The sequence below is a fragment of the Heterocephalus glaber genome, unplaced genomic scaffold, assembly GCF_053883595.1.
Source record: "Heterocephalus glaber isolate CG9 unplaced genomic scaffold, H.glaber_assembly_v1.0 deba00000122, whole genome shotgun sequence".
NCBI lineage: Eukaryota > Metazoa > Chordata > Mammalia > Rodentia > Bathyergidae > Heterocephalus > Heterocephalus glaber.
Genome location: NW_028258138.1, coordinates 1028386 through 1046542, shown reverse-complemented (window position 1 = coordinate 1046542; position 18157 = coordinate 1028386). Strand labels below are relative to the sequence as shown.

The 18157-nt window shown below is 58.5% G+C and overlaps 1 protein-coding gene across 2 annotated transcripts in view; it reads left to right on the top strand.

Annotated features, from left to right (window-relative positions):
* LOC147830299 (uncharacterized) overlaps window positions 1-18086 on the top strand; it is a 34597-nt gene extending 16511 nt beyond the window's left edge. Inside the window, exon 3 of one of the 2 annotated variants that reach the window (XM_087210867.1) lies at window positions 17599-18086. In XM_087210867.1, the coding sequence (XP_087066993.1) occupies window positions 17599-17966 (368 nt within the window). In that variant the 3' untranslated portion in view covers window positions 17967-18086. The other variant, XM_087210871.1, reaches the window with a different exon arrangement.
* Window positions 18087-18157: the final 71 nt, after the last annotated feature.

Below are 18157 nucleotides of genomic sequence, written 5' to 3'. Positions count from 1 at the left end.
ACCTCTCCATACCAGTGACCCCAGCAGCACACACGACAGGTGGCCAGGCGGGTTCGGGCCCCAGTGGATGGATGTCAGCCGTGCCACCCCACTGCTGCAGATCTGGACCCTTCCCTGGGCAGGGCGGGCCATGGCTTTGCCCGGCCACCCTGCAGTGTGTTCTGTCCCCGTCGCTGTGGCTGGGCTCAGGCAGGACCTGGCTGGTGGTGCCCGTGGGGAGCACAGAGAGCCCCCAGCTGAGCTGTTGAGTTGAGTTTTGAAGCACTGGCATCGTGGCACTGCAGACTCCAGCACCTGTCCAGAGCCGTCACGCGGTCACTGTCTGCTTGGGGACTGAGGACCACAGCTGCTGGGGTGGCTGCCGCCTCGTCTGGGCCCCTGTCCATCACGGACCCACAGGGCTATGGCGACAGTGCACGAAAGTCTGAGGTGCCAGGCCGGGGTCCCAGTGTCCTTCCTGTCTGCACAGTGGCCTCGCTGGGTCCAGAGGGCCAGCGGCTCCCACAGATGCTGATCTTCTGTGCAGCTCGCCTTGGTAGCTGAGCCAAAGAAAATAACAGCAGCGCTTTCCTTTCGAGAGGGGTCTCAGGCGCCCTTTAATGTTTAATTTCGTGTGACCTTGGGTGTCTAGGGGAGGGCACGGAGAGAGCACTGTTTGTTCAGATGGGAGAGGAAGCCGTCATGTTGTGGTGGAAGCTTAGTTCACTCCTAAACAAGGAGTTTTAGTCCTCTGCTGTCACAGGTAACATTCCCACAGACTTTGGAATGTGTGGTCGCGAGCTCAGTGCCCAGCTGCGTGGGGGCCGCAGGGTGGTCCAGCAGAGCCCACAGTTCTCGCCCAGGCCCCGCCTTGCCTTGAGCGTAGTGGCCGTGGACCCGCAGGTGGGGTGAGGGCGCCCCTCGTTGATGCCTGCTGTTTGGCGCTCAGAGCCGTGGGGAGGAGGGGCCCAGCTGGTCCTCCCTGGGGCACTGGGCACCCCGTGCTTCTTCCTGAAAGTGTGAAAGGCAGAGGTCAGGGTGGGGGCAGCTGCAGGGAGGAGGACACAGCCCCTGGGCCCCGCTTCCACCAAGGGCTCCCTCCCTCTGGGCTGCACTAGGCTGCCGTGTGGCGATGAACCCAGGACCTTGCCGGGCCTGCTCTAGAGGAGCCGTTGTGTGATGCAGGTGGCCTGTGGCTTGGGGTGCAGTCCCGGAGGACCCATCGGAGGGAGCAGGAGGTGGCGTCCTTGTGAGGGGCCTGGATGAGAAAGGCACCCGACCTGTGCAGCGGGACTCCTCCTGGGGACACAGGCACCCCACAGAGTGAGTCTGGGGGCACCTCTCCTCCATGGCCAGCTGGGTCAGGGCTGCGTGTTCATCTCCCCCGGCACTGACGGCCTGGACGTGTGTCTTGGTCAGGGCTGTCAGCATCTGGTGTCCAGCTGGGTCACAGCACTGACTTTTCCTCCAGTGACACCCATGGGCCGTCAGCCGTCGTTGGTGAGTGGGGGACATCCTGGCAGAGGGGCCCAGCTCGGCCCCTGCTCCAGTGGAGCCAGGGGTTGTGGCTCCACCCTGATCCCCTGAGAAGCGGAGAGATGACTCTTGTCCATGGCAGCAGGGCCATGGCCCAGGCAGGGTGAGGGGTGCACTGGGATGTTCAGCTCCTCTTCTGCGGCCCCATAATGATTGAGGCCTGCAGACACCGTCTTCCCCGAAGATGTGTTTGGGAGATGCACCTGCAGCACCGCTCCATCCTCACCCTCCATGGTGACCGCAGGCCTGGGTGCTCATGACGTGGGTGGGGGAGAGGGGTCAGGAAGGCGCTGACCGTGGCTCTCTGGGACTGGATGGGCGTCGAGGCAGCCATGCAGGCCCTGAGCCAGTCCTGGGGGTGCTGAGGGGGTGAGCATCCTGGGGCTGGGCATCTGATCTTCAGATGAGCCGATGTTCATCTTTGTACCCTCCCGGGGGTGCATTTCCTGTGACTTGGAAGCTCAATGGGTTGTCCTTTTCCAACTCTCTGGAGCCAGAGGGCTGCTAACTCTGCCCAAAGGTCGCCTTTGTCCACACCCGCTGGCTGCCTAGGGCGGGGAGGCGGGGATCTGGGGAGACAGGAAGGGGACAGCAGAGGCCCAGGGCTCTTTCTTGGCCTCCCTGCCTGTGTCGTGTCTACACACTCTTGGGCCAGCTCTGTGGCGGGCCCTGGGGGAGGGAAGCACGTCTGTACACCACGCCCTTGGGCCAGGGTTGCTCCCCCCGCCCTCCACGCCTGCACCCACCCCTCTGGCTGTGGGTCTGATGCTGCCCAGGAGGTAGGGTCCGGCGGACCCCCCCAGGCCGTGTACACTTGGCCTTTCCTGCCACTGGCCCGGGTGGGTGTTTACCGTCATCTCTGGACGCCCATTAACTGCTTGGCCTGTGGGGTAAAGTAGCATCTCCATTCTTGCAGAAAGAGCGGCTTGTTTATGAAATGGCATTAGCAGATCTGTCCACACAGCCGGAAGAGTTGGGTGTTGGCGTGGGATGTGACCTGCAAAGACGAGTTCCAGATGGGGACCCCAGGGGCTGCTCGGCTGAGGCCTAGAGGATGTGCTCAGATGGGCGGCATGATCAAAAATATGGTGAATGTTTACAGTAAAAAAAGTTTATTACAGTAGAAGACTCATTGCCACGAATCCCTCCCGGAATCCTCCCTTTCAATTCAAACACTCATCCCGTCGTCCTTGTCACTTTATGAAGTGGCTCTGGAGCCCTCTTTCCTGAGTGTCTTTAGCTGCGCTGCCCTGGCTGCCTCGATGTCCTAAATGGATTCAGAACATTTCCCTGTCATGGTCATTTTGACTTTGGGGAAGACCCAGAAGTCACACGGTGCCAGATCTGGTGACTGAGATGCATGAGGACACAGCATCGTGTTTTTACGAGCTGCCTTTCTGCTGGATGGTGCTCCGCAGCAGCAGTCACTGATCACAGCTCACAGATCTCAGGACAGAGGACTCCAGAGCTGCATCAGAGAGTGGCCAGGATGATGGGATGAGTGTGTGTGAAGCGAGGGGAGGCTTTTGAGAAGGATTCATGATAATGTGTTTTTACTGTAATAAATTTTTTTTTTGGTACCGGGGATCGAACTCGGGGCCTTGTGCTTGCGTGGCAGGTGCCAGAACCACTGAGCTAAATCCCCGGCCCCTGTAATAAAATTTTTAATGTAAATATTTGCTGTATATTTTGATCACCCCTTGTATATTTTCATAGTACTACTAAACATTTGGCTCCCAAAACAGAAAAAGGGTGGCCATATATTTTAATTACACCCCTTAAATCCTGAAAATGCCGTGTTTAGAAATTTTTATGGCAATTTGGCATGGCCGGGGTGTTTTTATCGTGTTTTATAAGAGTGTTTGTTAACAACAGATTAGGGCTGGGTCTGGCTTTCCCACAGCTTGAGACTCTATGGCCAGGAGTCCAGGGAGGAGCAGGGAAACTCTGAGGACACTCAGGTTCAGGGCAGGACCATCAGGCGGGGCTTTGGGATGCAGGAGCCCGGGGGCCAAGGGCGGAGATGAAAGACCTTCGCTGAGCACGGTGTTTGCAATCCGCGAGGGCAGAGCAGTCAGCTGGACGGCAGAGCCTCCCGCAGCAGCACTGGGCAGGGACAGAGGTGGCTGCAGACAGCACGGGCGAGGTGCCCTGTAGAGCAGGCAGGACACGTGGCCCGGTTGGCACCCTGTGCACCTTACAAGTGGCCACGCGCCCAGCGGCTTGAACAGCACAAGGCCACGGTCTCACCCTTGGAACCAGGACCGGTCTGACTGCTTCCTGCCTTTCCTAGCGTCTGGGAGCTGTGGGTGCCGTGGCTCTGGCCCCTCTGGCCCTGGTGCCTGTGAGGAACTCTTGGTCCCGCCTGGCCCTCCCTCGCTTCTGTGGGTGCCTGGGCCCGCGTCTTCCCGGGGCCCCCTCTGTGGGGCGGGCTGGTAGCGCCCTTGGCATCCACACCATGGCTCCGTGGCTCCTGGGTCACTGCTCGCACACAGAGGCAAGGCCAGCACGCTCCAGGACCCAGCCCTCGCTGTCACTGGCCCAGGAGGCCTTGAGCTGCCTCACCCAGAGTCTACGCTGCGAGCTCAGCATCACACGGGCGCCATAGCAAGTTGGCTCCTGGGGTGGCAGGGAGAGGTCGGGCGGCTGAAGGGAGGGGATGGGACAGGGCCCCCAGCCTGGCTGTGATGAGTCCCAGTGAATGTGGCTGAGGAGCGGGGTCAAGCTCCCTTTCAATTTACAGCTCCTCCTGCGAGTGTCTGCGTGTGTGTGTGCGCGCGTGTGTGGGGACAGCAGAGTGGGTGAGGAAAGGTGCCACGCCACGCCATGAGGGGCCGGGAGCTGGGGCCCTGGCTTCTTCCCCAGCCTTTCCGTGCAGCTGCAGCGCAGGACTCGTGAGTGGAGCCCCTTCTCCGTGTCTTTCCCTGGCCGCAGGGCGAGGAGGTGGGTCTCTAGCTCCCCCTGGTGGCTGCTGCCTGGGCTGACCCCACTGGGACTGGACGTGCTCAGCTTGCTCCCTGAGCCCTGCGGACCTTAGGTTTGCAGACTTGGGGTGCGTTTTCCTAGCTGCTGCCTCCACGCCTGGCACATCAGGACGCGAGAAGAAGCAGAGTTTGGGGAAGGCATTTGGTCCCCGCGCCCACGCAGAGCCTGGTGTCTGCACCATCCCCAGCAACCCTCTCTGGACGCCTGGGCCTGGCCGTCTCTGGCGTGTCCTGTCCGCAGGAAGTGGGAGCGCAGCTGCTCAGGGTGCTGCTCAGAACTCCACCACCCTTCTGCCCACCTGACCGGCAGCCCAGGGAGGGTGGGAAGTGGTGAGTCGGCCCGGGGCTGCCTGAGGTTGGGCGTGGCTGTGACTCCCGCATGGGGCTCCTCTGACCGCATCCAGGCTTGGCTGGAATTTGCTCCCCTCCAAGCGCGGGCTCTCCGACCCGGAGAAGAACCCAGCCACCCCCAGGGTCTGTAGGCCCCTGGCCGCAGGCTTGGCGAGGAAGCTGGTGCCTGGGCTGGTGCTGGGCAGCGGAGGCTTCCTGGGCTCCACCCGGGGCTGCGCCTCCTCCAGGCCCTGAGCCCTGCCCTCCATGTCCCCGGAAGGCGCCAGGGCCTCTTAGTTTCCACTGGAGTCAGGGGAGCCTCAGACTCCCCGGTGCAGGCTCTGCCCAGACCCAGGCCCAGGCGTGGTGTGGGCACCGTGGTGGCAGCGTTACTGTGTGTCCCCGTGGGGCAGGCAGTCAGGGACCCACTGCCTCCCCAGGCGGGAACCCCGATCCTCTGCCACCCGCGAGGGCTGAATCCACTGTGGCTTCCAGACACTCCGCCATCTTCTGCCCTGGTTCGGCCCTCCCTAGCCGCCCTGCCTGGGGCCTGTCCCGTAGGGAGGGGGTGATCAAAGGCACAGAGCCCCCTTCCCTTCCCGGGGCCCCAGCAGCCTCAGGCCCCCTGTGGGAAAGGCTCCTGGGTGTTCTCTCTCTCCTGGGGCTGAGGCCAGCGCCGGGGCCGGGCGGCCATGTGAAGGGACAGCTCCACGCGTGTCCCCTCCTCACAGGAAAGGACCAGGACCGAGCGGAAGAGCCTGTGCGGGCAGCCCCGGTCCAGCTGGGCTGGAAGACAGGGCAGAGGCAGGGCCCGTGGGGGCCGGAGCCCAGCTTTGAGGTGGCTGTGGCGGGCAGCAGGGCACAGGGGCCGGGCAGTGGACCTGGGTTTGTGGTTGGAGCAGCCGCTCAGCCTGGGGTTGGCTTGGCTCTCACCTCCGGCGGGGGGGGGCTGTGCCTTTTACCTCAGCTCTCCCTCCCCAAAGCCGAACAGGACCCAGACGCCAGTGCCAGCTTGAGGTCCAGGACTCTGGGCTCCCCACCACTCCGACTCCTGCCATCCTCACAGGAAGCTTTCAGAGTGAGGAGAAAGCAGAGTGTCAGATGCTGTGTGGTGCTGGGCTCCTCTGCCAGCCGGTCACCTCGCGAATGGCAGTCTCTCCGAGAACGGCCCAGACCAGGTCCAGGCCTAGGCCATGGCGAGGCATGGGGGTGCCTGGCTGGGGGTCGGCAGGGACCAAAGCCACCAGAGGCCGCCGAGACCCACGCTGGTGGCCCTGCCCAGTGGCCTCCCGTCCTGTCCCTGCCCTCTCGGTTCCCAGGGCTCCGTGGCAGACACCAGGGCAGCTGAACCCCGCACTGGCCCTGTGGGCGCTGCCTCCTGCAGGCCCAGTCCTGCCTGCTCCTCCAGGCTGCCGGCGTGGCCGTGTCACCCCTGGCTCCACCTCAGCCCTTGCACGCCCTCCCCGGGTGTCCCTCTCGGGCTGTCCCACCACACAGATCCAGTCCCACCTCTGTCACGGGAAAGACCCCGACTTCCAGGTCCCGTCGGGTGCTGGGAAGGATGAGGGTGCTCTCCTCCCCCGCCTCCCGGGAACCCCAGACCAGCGGAGTGACCACCCTGCCCCAGCCCAAACCCGGTGTGCTGTGACCAGGCGCCGTGTCCTCCAGGGGCCCAGCGACCCACACGCTCGTCTGCCGCTGGCCGGGGCCCAGAGGGAGGCTTTCATGAGCGTCGCCACACGTGGGCCCCCGCCGCCAGCGGTCACGGTGCAGGTGGCAGCAGTGGGACGACCCAGGTGGTGGCAGCCGGGCTGTGGAGGGCCTGGAAGGGTCGGGGCTGGAGCCTACACCTTCCCGGCCCAGTGGGTGGTGTCTACACAACCCCGCAGGCTCTGCCCAGCCTCATGGGGGCCACGCTGGCCACCCAGGGACGGCAGCCGGGCCTGGACGCCCCGGACACAGCTGTCCCTGCAAGTGATGTGTGACCTGCGCTCTCACCTCTGCCTTGCTCTGAGTCCTGTCTGAGAGCTTTGTTTTGTTGTGTTTTTGTGGTACCGGGGATCGAACTCAGGACCCTGCGCTTGACAGGCAGGCGTGGCACCACTGAGCTACATCCCCGGCCCCGAGAGTTTTAGTTCGTGACCACAAAGGGTGTGGCAGAGCAGCACAGCCCCGGACGTCCCTCTGTCTGTCCCCTCACAAGCGTCCTGCCCCAGTGCCCGGCCCGCTGACTGCTGGCTTGGTGGGTGCCGAGCACAGCCAGGCCATGTGCATGGACAGGGGCCTGAGGCAGAGGGTGCCGGCTGGGGGACCCCCAGGGCCATGAAGGAGTGGCGGGGTTGGATTTGGGTTGCCTGCCCGGCAGGGCCCAGTACCGGGAGGCGTTGACCAAGGCCCAACTGGAGCCCAGCTGGAGGAGCTGGAGGGGCAGCCCTGGCCTGGGTCCCAGCCCGTGGGAACCTGGTGGCTGAGCTCACCCTCCAGCCTTCCGTGAAAAAATGCAGTTAATGAGCAACTGTTTAGCCCGTAAAAAACAAACAGGCCTTTCACTTTGCTGAAAGGCCGCCTGCCGCCAGCAGAGCTGTCCTGGGTGGGGAGGCCATGTCACCTCCACTGCCCTGCCCCGCGCGCAGTGCCAGGCAGGGCTCTGTGCACGACCTTCCCCAGCCCCGGAGGGTCCTGGGCTGTGTGACCACAAAGGACTCACTGATCCTGCCCAGGAGCCGCTTCCCAGGGCTGCCCTGGAGACCCCGCTGCATTTCTGACCCGCAGCTACGCCCTTCACTGTGCAGCGGCCGTCCCCGAGTGGACTGCCCCCACTGTATTCCGGCTCGTGGGAGTCGGTGTGCGTCCGTCTTCCGGGGAAGGAGAAGCAATGCACAGGGCCAGCCCAGGTGGGTTCCTTCCCTGGCTGGAGGGCCTGTGCCTGGGCAGAGGGGCAGAGGGGCAGAGGGACCCCGAGTCCTGGAGGCAGAGAGTGCATTTCTTGAAAAGTGCTGGGGACAAGTTTGCAAAGCAGCACTGATAGCAGGCGTGGCTCCGTGTCATCAGCTCTAGCTTCTCTTTTTGTAAATGACAAATATCTCCTTGGAAAATGCGCTTTAGAGATGCACAGAAATTTGTTGAAGAAATGCTTTCATCAAATACGTGAAAAGCCCTGTCTCATTAAAGATCAAATAAATGCAATTTAAGCAGCATGTTGTATTACACAGCTAGGCAGGTGTGATGTGGTTTTACAGCTCTATTGAGAGAAACCCCACACACTGCAGTTCACCCACCGAGAGCACACAGCTCTGGTTTTTAGAACGTCGAAAGGTGTGTGCTGCCATCACTGCAGTTGGCCTTAAACATTTCATTATTTCAGAAGTAAACCCGTTAGCTCTCACCCTGACCCCCTCCTTCCTCCCCTGACCCTGCCCAGTCACTCATCCACTTTGTGGAGTAAGTTTCCCTACTCTGGGTGTTTTCTCTGAATGAAGTTGTGTACCATGTGGCCATTGGCTTCTTTCCCTCAGCGTGACGTTTTCAAGGTTCACCCACACTGTTTATGGCTGAATAATATTCCCTTGTGTGGATGGACTACATTGTGTGTATCCATTCAGCAGTTGCTAGATTTTGGATTGTTGTCACCTTTTGGCTATGGTGAGTAGTGTTACTATGAACGTTCATGTTCAAGGGTTTCTGTGGACATGTTTTCATTTCCCTTGGGTGTCTGCCTGAAGTAGAATTCTGGGACATATGGTTTCTCCAGACTGGTGCACTGTTTTACATCCCCCAGCATTGTGTGAAGTCTCCAATACTGAGGCTTCTTGCCTGGCTTTTTAAGTCCAGACATCTGCATGGGCATGAGTTCCTGCCTCCTGGGCCGCGCCTGCGTTTCCATGTGGTGGGGACAGTGAGCCGCTTCTCGTGCATTGTGGCAATGTGTGTGTCTTCCTGGAGAAATGTGTCTCCAGATTCTTTGCTAACTTAAATGGATTGCTTTTCTTTTTATTATTATGAGTTCTTTATATATTCCGGATACAAGTCCTTTACTGAGTGACTGATTTGCAGATATGTTGTCCATTCTGTGGGTTCTCATTGAACTTGCTAGAAGTACAATAGGTTCACACTTTCCTAAAGTCCAGTTTACCTCCCCCATCCCTTTCCTCCATGGCTTAGGCTTTTCAGTGTTGTGTCTAAGAATCCCTCGCCAAATCCAAGGTCATCAAGATTGATTCCTGTGGTTTCTTCTAAAAGTGTTCTGTTTTCAGCTCTTTGACCCATTTTAAGTTAGTCTCTGTGTATGGTGTGAGGTAGGGGTCCAGCCTCATTCTCCTGTATGTGGCCGTCCAGTTTTCTCAGCATCCTTTGTTGAGCAGACTGCTCTTTCCCCACTCCATGGCCTGGTCACTCTTGTCGCATGTCGGGTGACCATAGATGAGTGTTTCAGAACACTCAGTGCTCTCCACTACAGAACTCTCCCTTGCTCTGGTCTGCATGTCTTTCCTTGTCCCTACACTGTGCTGCTCAATCACCACTGCCTCTAAATTGGAAGGTCCAAGTCCTTCAATTTTGCTGTAACTCAAGGCTACGAACAGTTGTGCACTGACAAACTAGATGACCAAGGCAGTCGCAAGATCCCTAGAAAGACACCAGTCAAGCTGACTTGGTAAGAAATACTTTTAATGGATGTATAACAACTAAAGAGTAGAATCAGTAATCCAAGAACTATCCAAAGAGAAAAGCCTAGAAACAGGACCAGATAGCTTCACTGTTCACTCTACCAAACATTTAAAGAAGAATTAAAACCAATTCTTCACAAACTTGGAACACTTCCCAATTCATTTTATGAGACCATTATTATTACCCTAATTTCTATATCAGAAGGAAATGTAACAAAAAATCTACAGATCAATTTTACTTATAAATATGGACACAGAAAACATTAACAAAATACCAGTGAAGCAAATCCAGCAACATGAACAGGATTGTGCACCATGGCCCAGGAATGCAAGGTTGGTTTAATACCAGAAAGGCGATCTCACACATCCTGTCCATAGAGAAGTAATTGTCACATGGCCTCAGTAGATCCAGACTAGGCATTTGACAAAATCCAGCACACTTAGTGAAAAACACTCACCAAACTAGGAATAGAGGGAAACTTCATCAGCTGAATAAAGGACATCAGAGCAGCACCAAGAGCCACGTCAGACCTCATGGCAGGAGGCTGAGGAGCAAGGCAGGATGTCCACTCCGCACTTCTGTGCAACACCATCCCGGAGGCTGGAGCCAGGGCAATAAAACAAGAAGATGAAACACATTGCTACTGAAAAGCAAAACAGAAAACAATCTGTGTTTGCAGACAGCAGATCTTGTATATGCAAAGTCCTGGGGAACCCACCGAAAAATTTTAAAGCTAATACATGAGTTCAGCAAGGTTATAGGACTTAAAATAAGTATACAAAAACTAGTTGTATTTCTGTATGCTTGTAATGAACAGCTGCAAAATGAAGTTAAACTGGGCATGGTGGCACATACCTGTGATCCCAGCACTCAGGAAGCTGAGGCAGGAGGGTGGCTGTGAGTTTGAGGCCAGCTTGAACTACATAGTGAGACCCTGTCTCAAAAAACAAAAACCAACCCCCCAATAAAATAAATAAATAAACAAATGAAATCAATGGGAAAATTCCATTGGCAATAGTATCAAAACTAACAAAATACCAGGAATAAATTGAGGAAAAAATTGTAAGATTTATACCCTGAAAACTACAAAACAATGTTAAATAGATCAAGAAATAAATGGCAGGCTCCCCTGCCGGTGGATTGGAAAATGTAACACCCCTTACAGCCCTGTCAGGACTACAGGTCAGCTGGGCCATCCAGATCCCGGCCAGGGGGGACTGGAGGCTGACTCACAGTCACTCGGAATTCACAGGAGCCGAAGACCCAAAGTAGCCCTGACAGCGAGCAGGGGGACTGTTGGTTCCCAGCCCCGCATCGTGAAAACTCAGACCCAGGCGAGTAGCACGTGCTGCTACACACCTGTCACTCAGCCTCCATTTTTATTTTTCATTTGACCAAATTGAATTTTTATTCTTTTAAAAATATATTTTAGTGCCTATTAACTTTATGACATATTGGGTTTCAGTGGTCTTTTCATCTGTATTTGATCATATCCGTCCCTCCCTCCCTCCCTCCCTCCCTCCCTCCCATGTGCTGCCTCCCTTCTACTTCCATGCTGCCTTTTTTCGGTTTCACATATTAAGGGAAACGTGATTCTTGCCTTTCTGAGTCTGGCTTACTTTGTTTAGGGTGATGATCTCAAGTTTCTCTCATTTTCTGCACATGACATAATCTCATTCTTTCTGGGTGAATAGTCTCCATTGTGTGTGCATTTCTTTATCCATTCATCTGCTGGTGGGCCCTCCGGCTGCCTGTATCTCCTCCGTTGTGAATATTGCCACAATAAATATGGTGCACAGGGGTCCCCTCCATGTGCTGACTTTATTCCCTCGGGTGTATTTCGGCTGGGTCACAGGGCAGCTGTAGTTCTAGTTTTTGAGGAAGCTCATACTGACGTCCCCAGTGGCAGTGCAGTGCAGACCCACCAGGAGCGTTAAGGGTTCCTTTTGCCAGCTGTGTTTTGTGCTCTTGGTGATATCTATTCCGCCTGGGGTGAGATGGACTCTTGAAGTAGTTTTGATTTGCATTTCCCTAATGGCTAAAGATGTACATTTTTTCACATGCTTATGGGCCATTTGTAGTTCTTTTGAAGGGTCTGTTCAATTCATTTGCCATTTATTGGTTTTTTATTAGTTTTTATTTCTTTATAGAATCTGGGTATTCCTCCTCTGTTGGAGAGTAGCTGGGAAGGACTTTCTCCCACTCTGTGGACAGCCTCTTCACTCTGTTGGTTGTCTCCCTTGCTGTCTGGAAACTTTAATTGGACACGGTCCCATTGGATTCTCGCTCTTAGCTCTTGTGGTGTCGGAGTCCTGCAGGACACCTGTCCCTGTGCCTGTGGCTTCAAACGTCTCCCGCTTCCTTCCAGCGGTGCCAAGGTTTCAGGTCTTATACTTAGGTCTTCCGTGCATCTTGAGTTGACTCTTATACAGGTGAGAGACAGGGATCCAGTTTAATCTTCTATGTGTGGTGTCCAGTGTCCCTTGGGCTGTGTGTTAGACAGGCTGTCCCTTCTCCAGTGTGCTTTCAGCTCCTTCTCCACACTCAGAGGGCCGTGGTGGCATGGATTTGGTCCTGTGTCCTCTGTTCTGTTCCAGTGGCCCACACTCCTGTTTTTATACGAGTGTTATGCTGTTTCTGTTACTGTGGCTTTATAGTATAGTTTGAAATCAGATATTGTGGTGCCTCCCCCTGCCTTTTTTCCTCACCATTGCTTTGGATCTTCTGCGTCTTGTATTTCCAGGTGAATTTAGGGTTGTGTTTTCTACTTCTGTGCAGGCTGTCTTTGCAGTTTTTTTGGGGGGGGGGCGTGGTACCGGGGATCAAACTTGGGACCTTGCGCTTGTGAGGCAGGTGCCAGAACCACTGAGCTAAATCCCCGGCCCCTAATGTCATGGCAGTTTTGATGGAGACTGCATTGACTCTAGCTCTCTTTCGATGGCCATTTTAGCAATATTAATTGTGCAGAACGTTCAGGCACAGACGGGTTGCCGGGGTTCTGGGGGCGCTTGCTTTATCATCACTTCAGTTTTGAAGCTGGCACCATTTGCCACATTTCTCTGGGTGCAGCTGATGCTTCGGTCCAGGTCTGTGTCCACACACACACGTGTCACACACGTGGGCATCCAGTGGTGTGCACAGCCTCTACACCCATGCATGCCTGCCCCTGCCTTCACGCACACAGCCATGCGTACAAATCTGCACACACTCACACGTGCACAAAATCTATGCACATGCAGGTCCACACACAGGAGTATGCACACACGTCCACGTGGGCAGGTTGGCACTCAGGTGCATGCACATTCCCATGTCCACGCACACAGCTTTTTGCAGTGAGTTGCAGCAGTCTGACGGCCATCCGAGCCTCTTCCCGAGGGCCAGGCTTCCTGCAGTCACAGTGCTGTTGCCACGCCCCACCGCCTGACACAGTTCAGTCTGTCCTCTGACCAGCAGGCCCGACCCACGTCCCCCACTGTCCCGATCGTGTCCTTGATGCTACAGGGTTGCATTTCTTTTTGCCTGTCCTGGGATCCTAAGGTACTGGACGTGTCGGAGGTGGCCCTGACCCTGGAGCTCTCCCTCTGCAGTGCCCCCTCCTACAGTCCATCTTTGCCAACCCGGGGCCTCTGGAGTCCCCCCACCTGTCGGTGGTGTCCCATGCTCAGGACAGGTCCAGCTGCTTCCTTGAGTTTGGATCAGGCTTTTTCTGGGAGCGCTGGTGTGGAGGGGCAGGCACCAGGTGCTGACAGGAAGCGGCCCCCCCATGCCCACCCTGGGGGCTCAGCACTCGGCCTCCCGCCCCACACTGTTCCCTTCTGGGCAGCTGTGGTGGGGCTGGTCCTGTGCTCTCCGGTCTGTAAACCCCTCAGCCGGTGGGGGTCCTGAGGAGCCCACCCTGCCGCCACCCTCCCTCACCCAGTGCCTGCGGTGCTTGGTGATTCTTTGGGTGCCTGATGGGTTCTGTCTGATTTGCAGTCACCCAGTGGAGAAATTTGGGTTCGGGGCTGGCTGCCAGATGGTGGGGGGCCTGAGCCCATGAGTGGAACCTGCGGGCAGTTCCAGGAGGGTGGCTGTGCTGGGCCCTGCCTCAGTCACGGCTGAGCAGGAAAGTGGGCGGGCTCCAGGTCCCCAGTCAGAAATCAGATGGGTGTGGCAATGCTTCCTCAGGCCCCGGAGTGGTGTGCTGGTGTGTGGAGTGGCGTGTGTGGTGCTGGGGCTGGGGGGGGCCCCAGGTGATCCGCAGGAGGTGCCACGCCTCCAGCCGCCTCCCTGTGTGTGCCTCGGGGCAGTGGCCGGGGGTCAGAGCTGCGAGGTAAGCCAGCCTGGGCCCTGAACAGCCAGTTTGTGAGCCTCCAGCATGCCCCACAAGACTCGGTCCATTGTCATCCTGGCCTGAACAGTGGCCAGGAGTCAGAGTCCAGTAGCACGGCAGAAACGCAGGACAGTCGTCCACCAGTGGGCCCTGAAAGGTGGAAAGTTGTTTTACGTTCCCCAGGCAGTGTGGAAAGGTCGCAGGCTCGCGTCTTTGCTGGATGTGCCGTCCCTGGGAGCGGGAGCCGGCAGGGCACTGCGTGTCCAGGCTCAGGCCGGCTAGGACCCGCTTTGGGACTGCCAGGCCCTCCACCGGGCGCTTCGCAGAGAGGACAGTCCTGGAGCAGGCAGCCCAGGCCTGCAGCAGCTGTGGTGGCTGCCAGGGTGTGCAGTGGCTGTGCCCTCTGGAGTGTGGGGTTGCAGGAACAGTGGGGTGTTGGGAGTTTGCCAAGTGGAAGCCCCTGCGGAAACAGTGCGGTCCCGTTTGGGTCCCTGCCCCAGTTGTGGCAGCTCCCAGGAGTCCCTGGGCCCGGCCTTGCACCAGCAGGGACTCCACGAGGCCGCACCGGAGGACCTGCTGCCTGTGCCGCCCCCAGATTGGTGCTTGCCTGGCCGCTCTGGGAACAGATCCATCCACGTCTCCTCCGCAGCATCTCTGCTCCCCAGCATGGCAGGCAGGGCGCAGCATGGGTGGGTCCAGGGAGACTCGAAGGTCCCCCAGGGGCCTCAGGGAGGTGGATGCCCAGACTTGGGCCTTGGAGGCCCACCTAGGAGGGGTCTGGGCAGAGCGCAGCTGGGCAGCCAGACTCTGGGCCTTGCCAGCACAGGGCAGCGGGTCCAGGTGGTTTTCCCAGGCTTTGAGCCGCAGGCCACTGTGGGAGGCGACTTGATTTCCAGGGTTCACGCTGTGGGGGTCTCTGTGTGGGCGCCTGTGTGCATCGTGAGTGTCCCAGCCACACAGCCAGGGGCCACTGTTACTATGCACTGTTGTCTAGTGACAGAGTCATACTTTCTCTTCAGGCTGCCAGGGGAACAGAGTGGAGTCAGCCCCAGGTCAGACTCACAGGCAGGCTGGAAAGCCATGGCCAGTGCCCAGAGCTGTGGCGGCACCTGGCACTGGCCGTGTCCTCTCTCCTGGGGTCCTCTGCCTGAGTAGGATCTGTTCCCTCTGTCCTCCCTCCCTCTGGATGAGTCCCCCTCTCTAGGGAGCTGGGCGCTGTTGGGACCTCCTGTCACGTGAGCCCAGCCATCCCCATTCGCCCTGCACCTGCGTGAGCCTGGGGCTGCAGGAGACCAGCCAGGCCTCGAAAGAAAGGGGGCGGTGACACCCTGAAGGCCCCAGTGTCCAGGCCATGCTGCTCGCAACGGGCACCTGGCTCTGAGCACAAACGGTGACACGGGAATGGCTCAGACAGGACACTCACAGCCAGGGCAGGGCAGAGAGCTGGACCGGAAGCCCGTCTACTCCCAAGTGCTCTCTGAGCACGTGTGTGCTCAGGTGGGCAGTATGTGCACGTGTGTGTGCCAGGCATAGGCGCCCTGCATTGGTGCAGGGCATGCCCGGTGGGGCTCTGTCCTGGGGCCTGAGCAGCGACAGTGCAGCCTCGGTGTGCCTTCCTTCTCTTGCCAGACCCCGGAGGTTCTGCACTAAACGTGGACATAGGGCCAGTGGGGCCCAGGAGCGACTGTCTGGCACCCAGGGTCACCAGTGCAGGGCCAGCCCCGGGCGCCCCTAACTGTGAGGCATGGGGAGGCAGGATCTGGGTTCCCTCTCCCTTCGGGGCCCGGAGGCGTCTGGGGTTTCTGCCCTGAGACTGCGCAGTTATGCTGAGGCAGAGAATCACATTAGCAGCAGGGATTTCCAGCAGAGACGGTTCCTGGTCATCTCTGGACCTCTCCACGCATCTCGGGGATTAGCTCTGGGAATGCGGCTGCCCTGTCGTGCGCGGACACCACGGTCGGCTGTTGGAAGCTGTCCTGGTCCCAGAGTCCGAGCCCTGCCCTTTGGCCAGCGATCATGGGCTCCTCAGTGTTCCAGAGACAGCTGGGACACGTTCTGGGGCTGTTTCGTCACAGCTGCAGCCCAGCTGCAGAGCCAGGCTGGAAGGTGGCATTGGCCCTGGCCCCACCGCCTGCAGAAGGCGGCCAGGAGGGACTCGGGCAGAGGGGAGGGGGTGGGCAGGCGGGAGCCGTGCTTGCTGGAGTGTGACTGTGAGTGTGTGCATCATGTGTGAGTGTGGTGCTGCCTGGACCCGCCTCTCCTGGCCCTGTGCTATGAGGTGGACCCTCAGCCTGTGCCTCAGAATCTCCATTTGTAAGATGGGTCCCGATGGGGCACCTAGCACCAGGCCTGCACTCCACAGGGGCTTGAGCTTTACGCGTGGCCCAGGACATCACTGGTTCTGAGGGACGCTCTGGGTGGGTCAACTTGCTGCTGTCCAGCCAGGTCCTTTTGTTGATGGGGAAACTGAGGTGCAAGGGAGGGGCAGTTAGCAGAGTCACTGTTGAGGTGGTGACTGGCGCTCCTCCTACCCCCACAGGTGCTCAGGTAGGGAATCAGGCGGCACAAGCAGGTGAAGCCAGCACCGGAGGAGGCATGGGACCTGCTCCACGCACCCCTTTAGCCCAAGGGGCGCCTGGGCCCCACCACCCAGCCCCGTGCCCTCCTGGCTTCCTGAAGCAGCAGCAGCTCGGGCACTCTGTCCCTGTCTAAGGACCACACTCCAAGGCCCAGACGCCGGAGCAGCACCGTGCCTGCTGGGACCGAGAGCTGGGTGCGCTGGCCTGGGGTGGCTCAGCCACAAGTAACTGGCACACAAGGTGCTGCTTCTTCCTGGGTAGAGCCTGAGCCCCCGGGTTGGGGCTGTGGCTGCTCCAGGCTGGAGCGGTCGGCGGTGAGGGACGTGACCTATAGAGGCTGCCTGTCCCTCCCTCCCGAGCCCCGGCCCCTGCCCTGGTGTGGAGGAGGAGCTGCTGAGTCTGAAGGTGGGGTGGTCACCTCGCTTCCTGGGCCGGGCTGCTTGCCTTCTGCAGCAGTGGCCGGAAGAGCGGCCAGGCTGCCAAGTGAGTGCGGGCGCGGGAGGTGCTGCCTGCCTGTCCTCCCCCTGGGGAAGAGTCGGGATGAGGCAGCCAGCAGGTCCCCAAGCCCAGCCCACGACCCCCGGGCTGGGTGTCCCCTCCAGGAAGGGGATGCTTCTGAAGGCCGTTTGTGTGTCGGTTTCTGGGCAGCGGCAGCCTCCTCCTCCCAGGGGCATGCAGGGAGGCAGCAGGCTTTGCCCTGCCGGCCGGGCCCAGTGGGAAAGTGGACAACGGGAAGGGCTGTGGGGCACCAGGTGCGAATGTGTGTCAGGAAATCGGGTTGGGGTGATACAAAACCCCACAGAAAGGCAAAACCCTCAGCTGTTAGAGTGGTTTTAGCTGCGTCATGCAAACTCCTTACTGTTTACAACTTCAAATGGAACCAGTCATGGTGGCAAAAGTCTGTCATCCAGCACTCGGGAGGGTGAGGCCCGAGGGTCACACGTTCAAGGGAAGCCTGGGTGACTGAGTGAGACCCTGTTTCAAAATTTAAAAATTGTAAAAGGGGGTCGGGGATTTAGCTCAGTGGTTTTACCGCCTGCTGTGCCAGCGCCAGGACCCGAGTTCGATCCCCAGTACCAAAAAAAGAAAAAAAAAAAGATAAATATTGTAAAAGGACTGTGGATGTAGCTTCTTGTGAAGGCCCTGGGTTCAGTGCCCAGTACAGCAAAAACAGCACCATCAAAATTCCCACCAAAGGCCGTGTGTCCCTCAGCCTACCCACTGTCCCTGGACGGCCGGGCTCCGAGAAAAGAGCCTTTCACTCTCGGGGCGCCTCGCGTGGCGGGTCCTGTGCTTTCGGAGCCACGGCCTCACAGACCTGCAGCAAGCGTTCCTGTCGATGTCCACCTACTCATGGTTGGCCAGGATCCGAGTCTCGCAAGACTTAGCTCAGAGGTACCAGCAGGACCCAGAAGGCCAGAGTCCTGGGGAGTCATGGGGGAGAAGGGTGCCCCTCAGGTCCCGGGTCTGAGTGGGAGGCTGAGCCTGGGCAGATGTGGGGCCCCGCCCTCTGCATTCCCCTTGCCGTCTGAGGCAGCAGTCGGATCGGAATTGGAATTGCAAGGCGCTGAGCATTTTTAAAGTTCCAATTTTACCACAGAGCAGTGGCCCCAGGCCAGGGCTCCAGCTTTCTGGGCTGTGGGAGGCTGGGCTAGCTGCTGCCTTGGTGTCCCCGGGGCTTGGTCCTGGCCTGAGGCCTCCAGGCCCACACACCCCAGCCTGCACTGCCGGCCAGACTCCAGCCAAGACTCCACCCACATTCCCGAGACCCG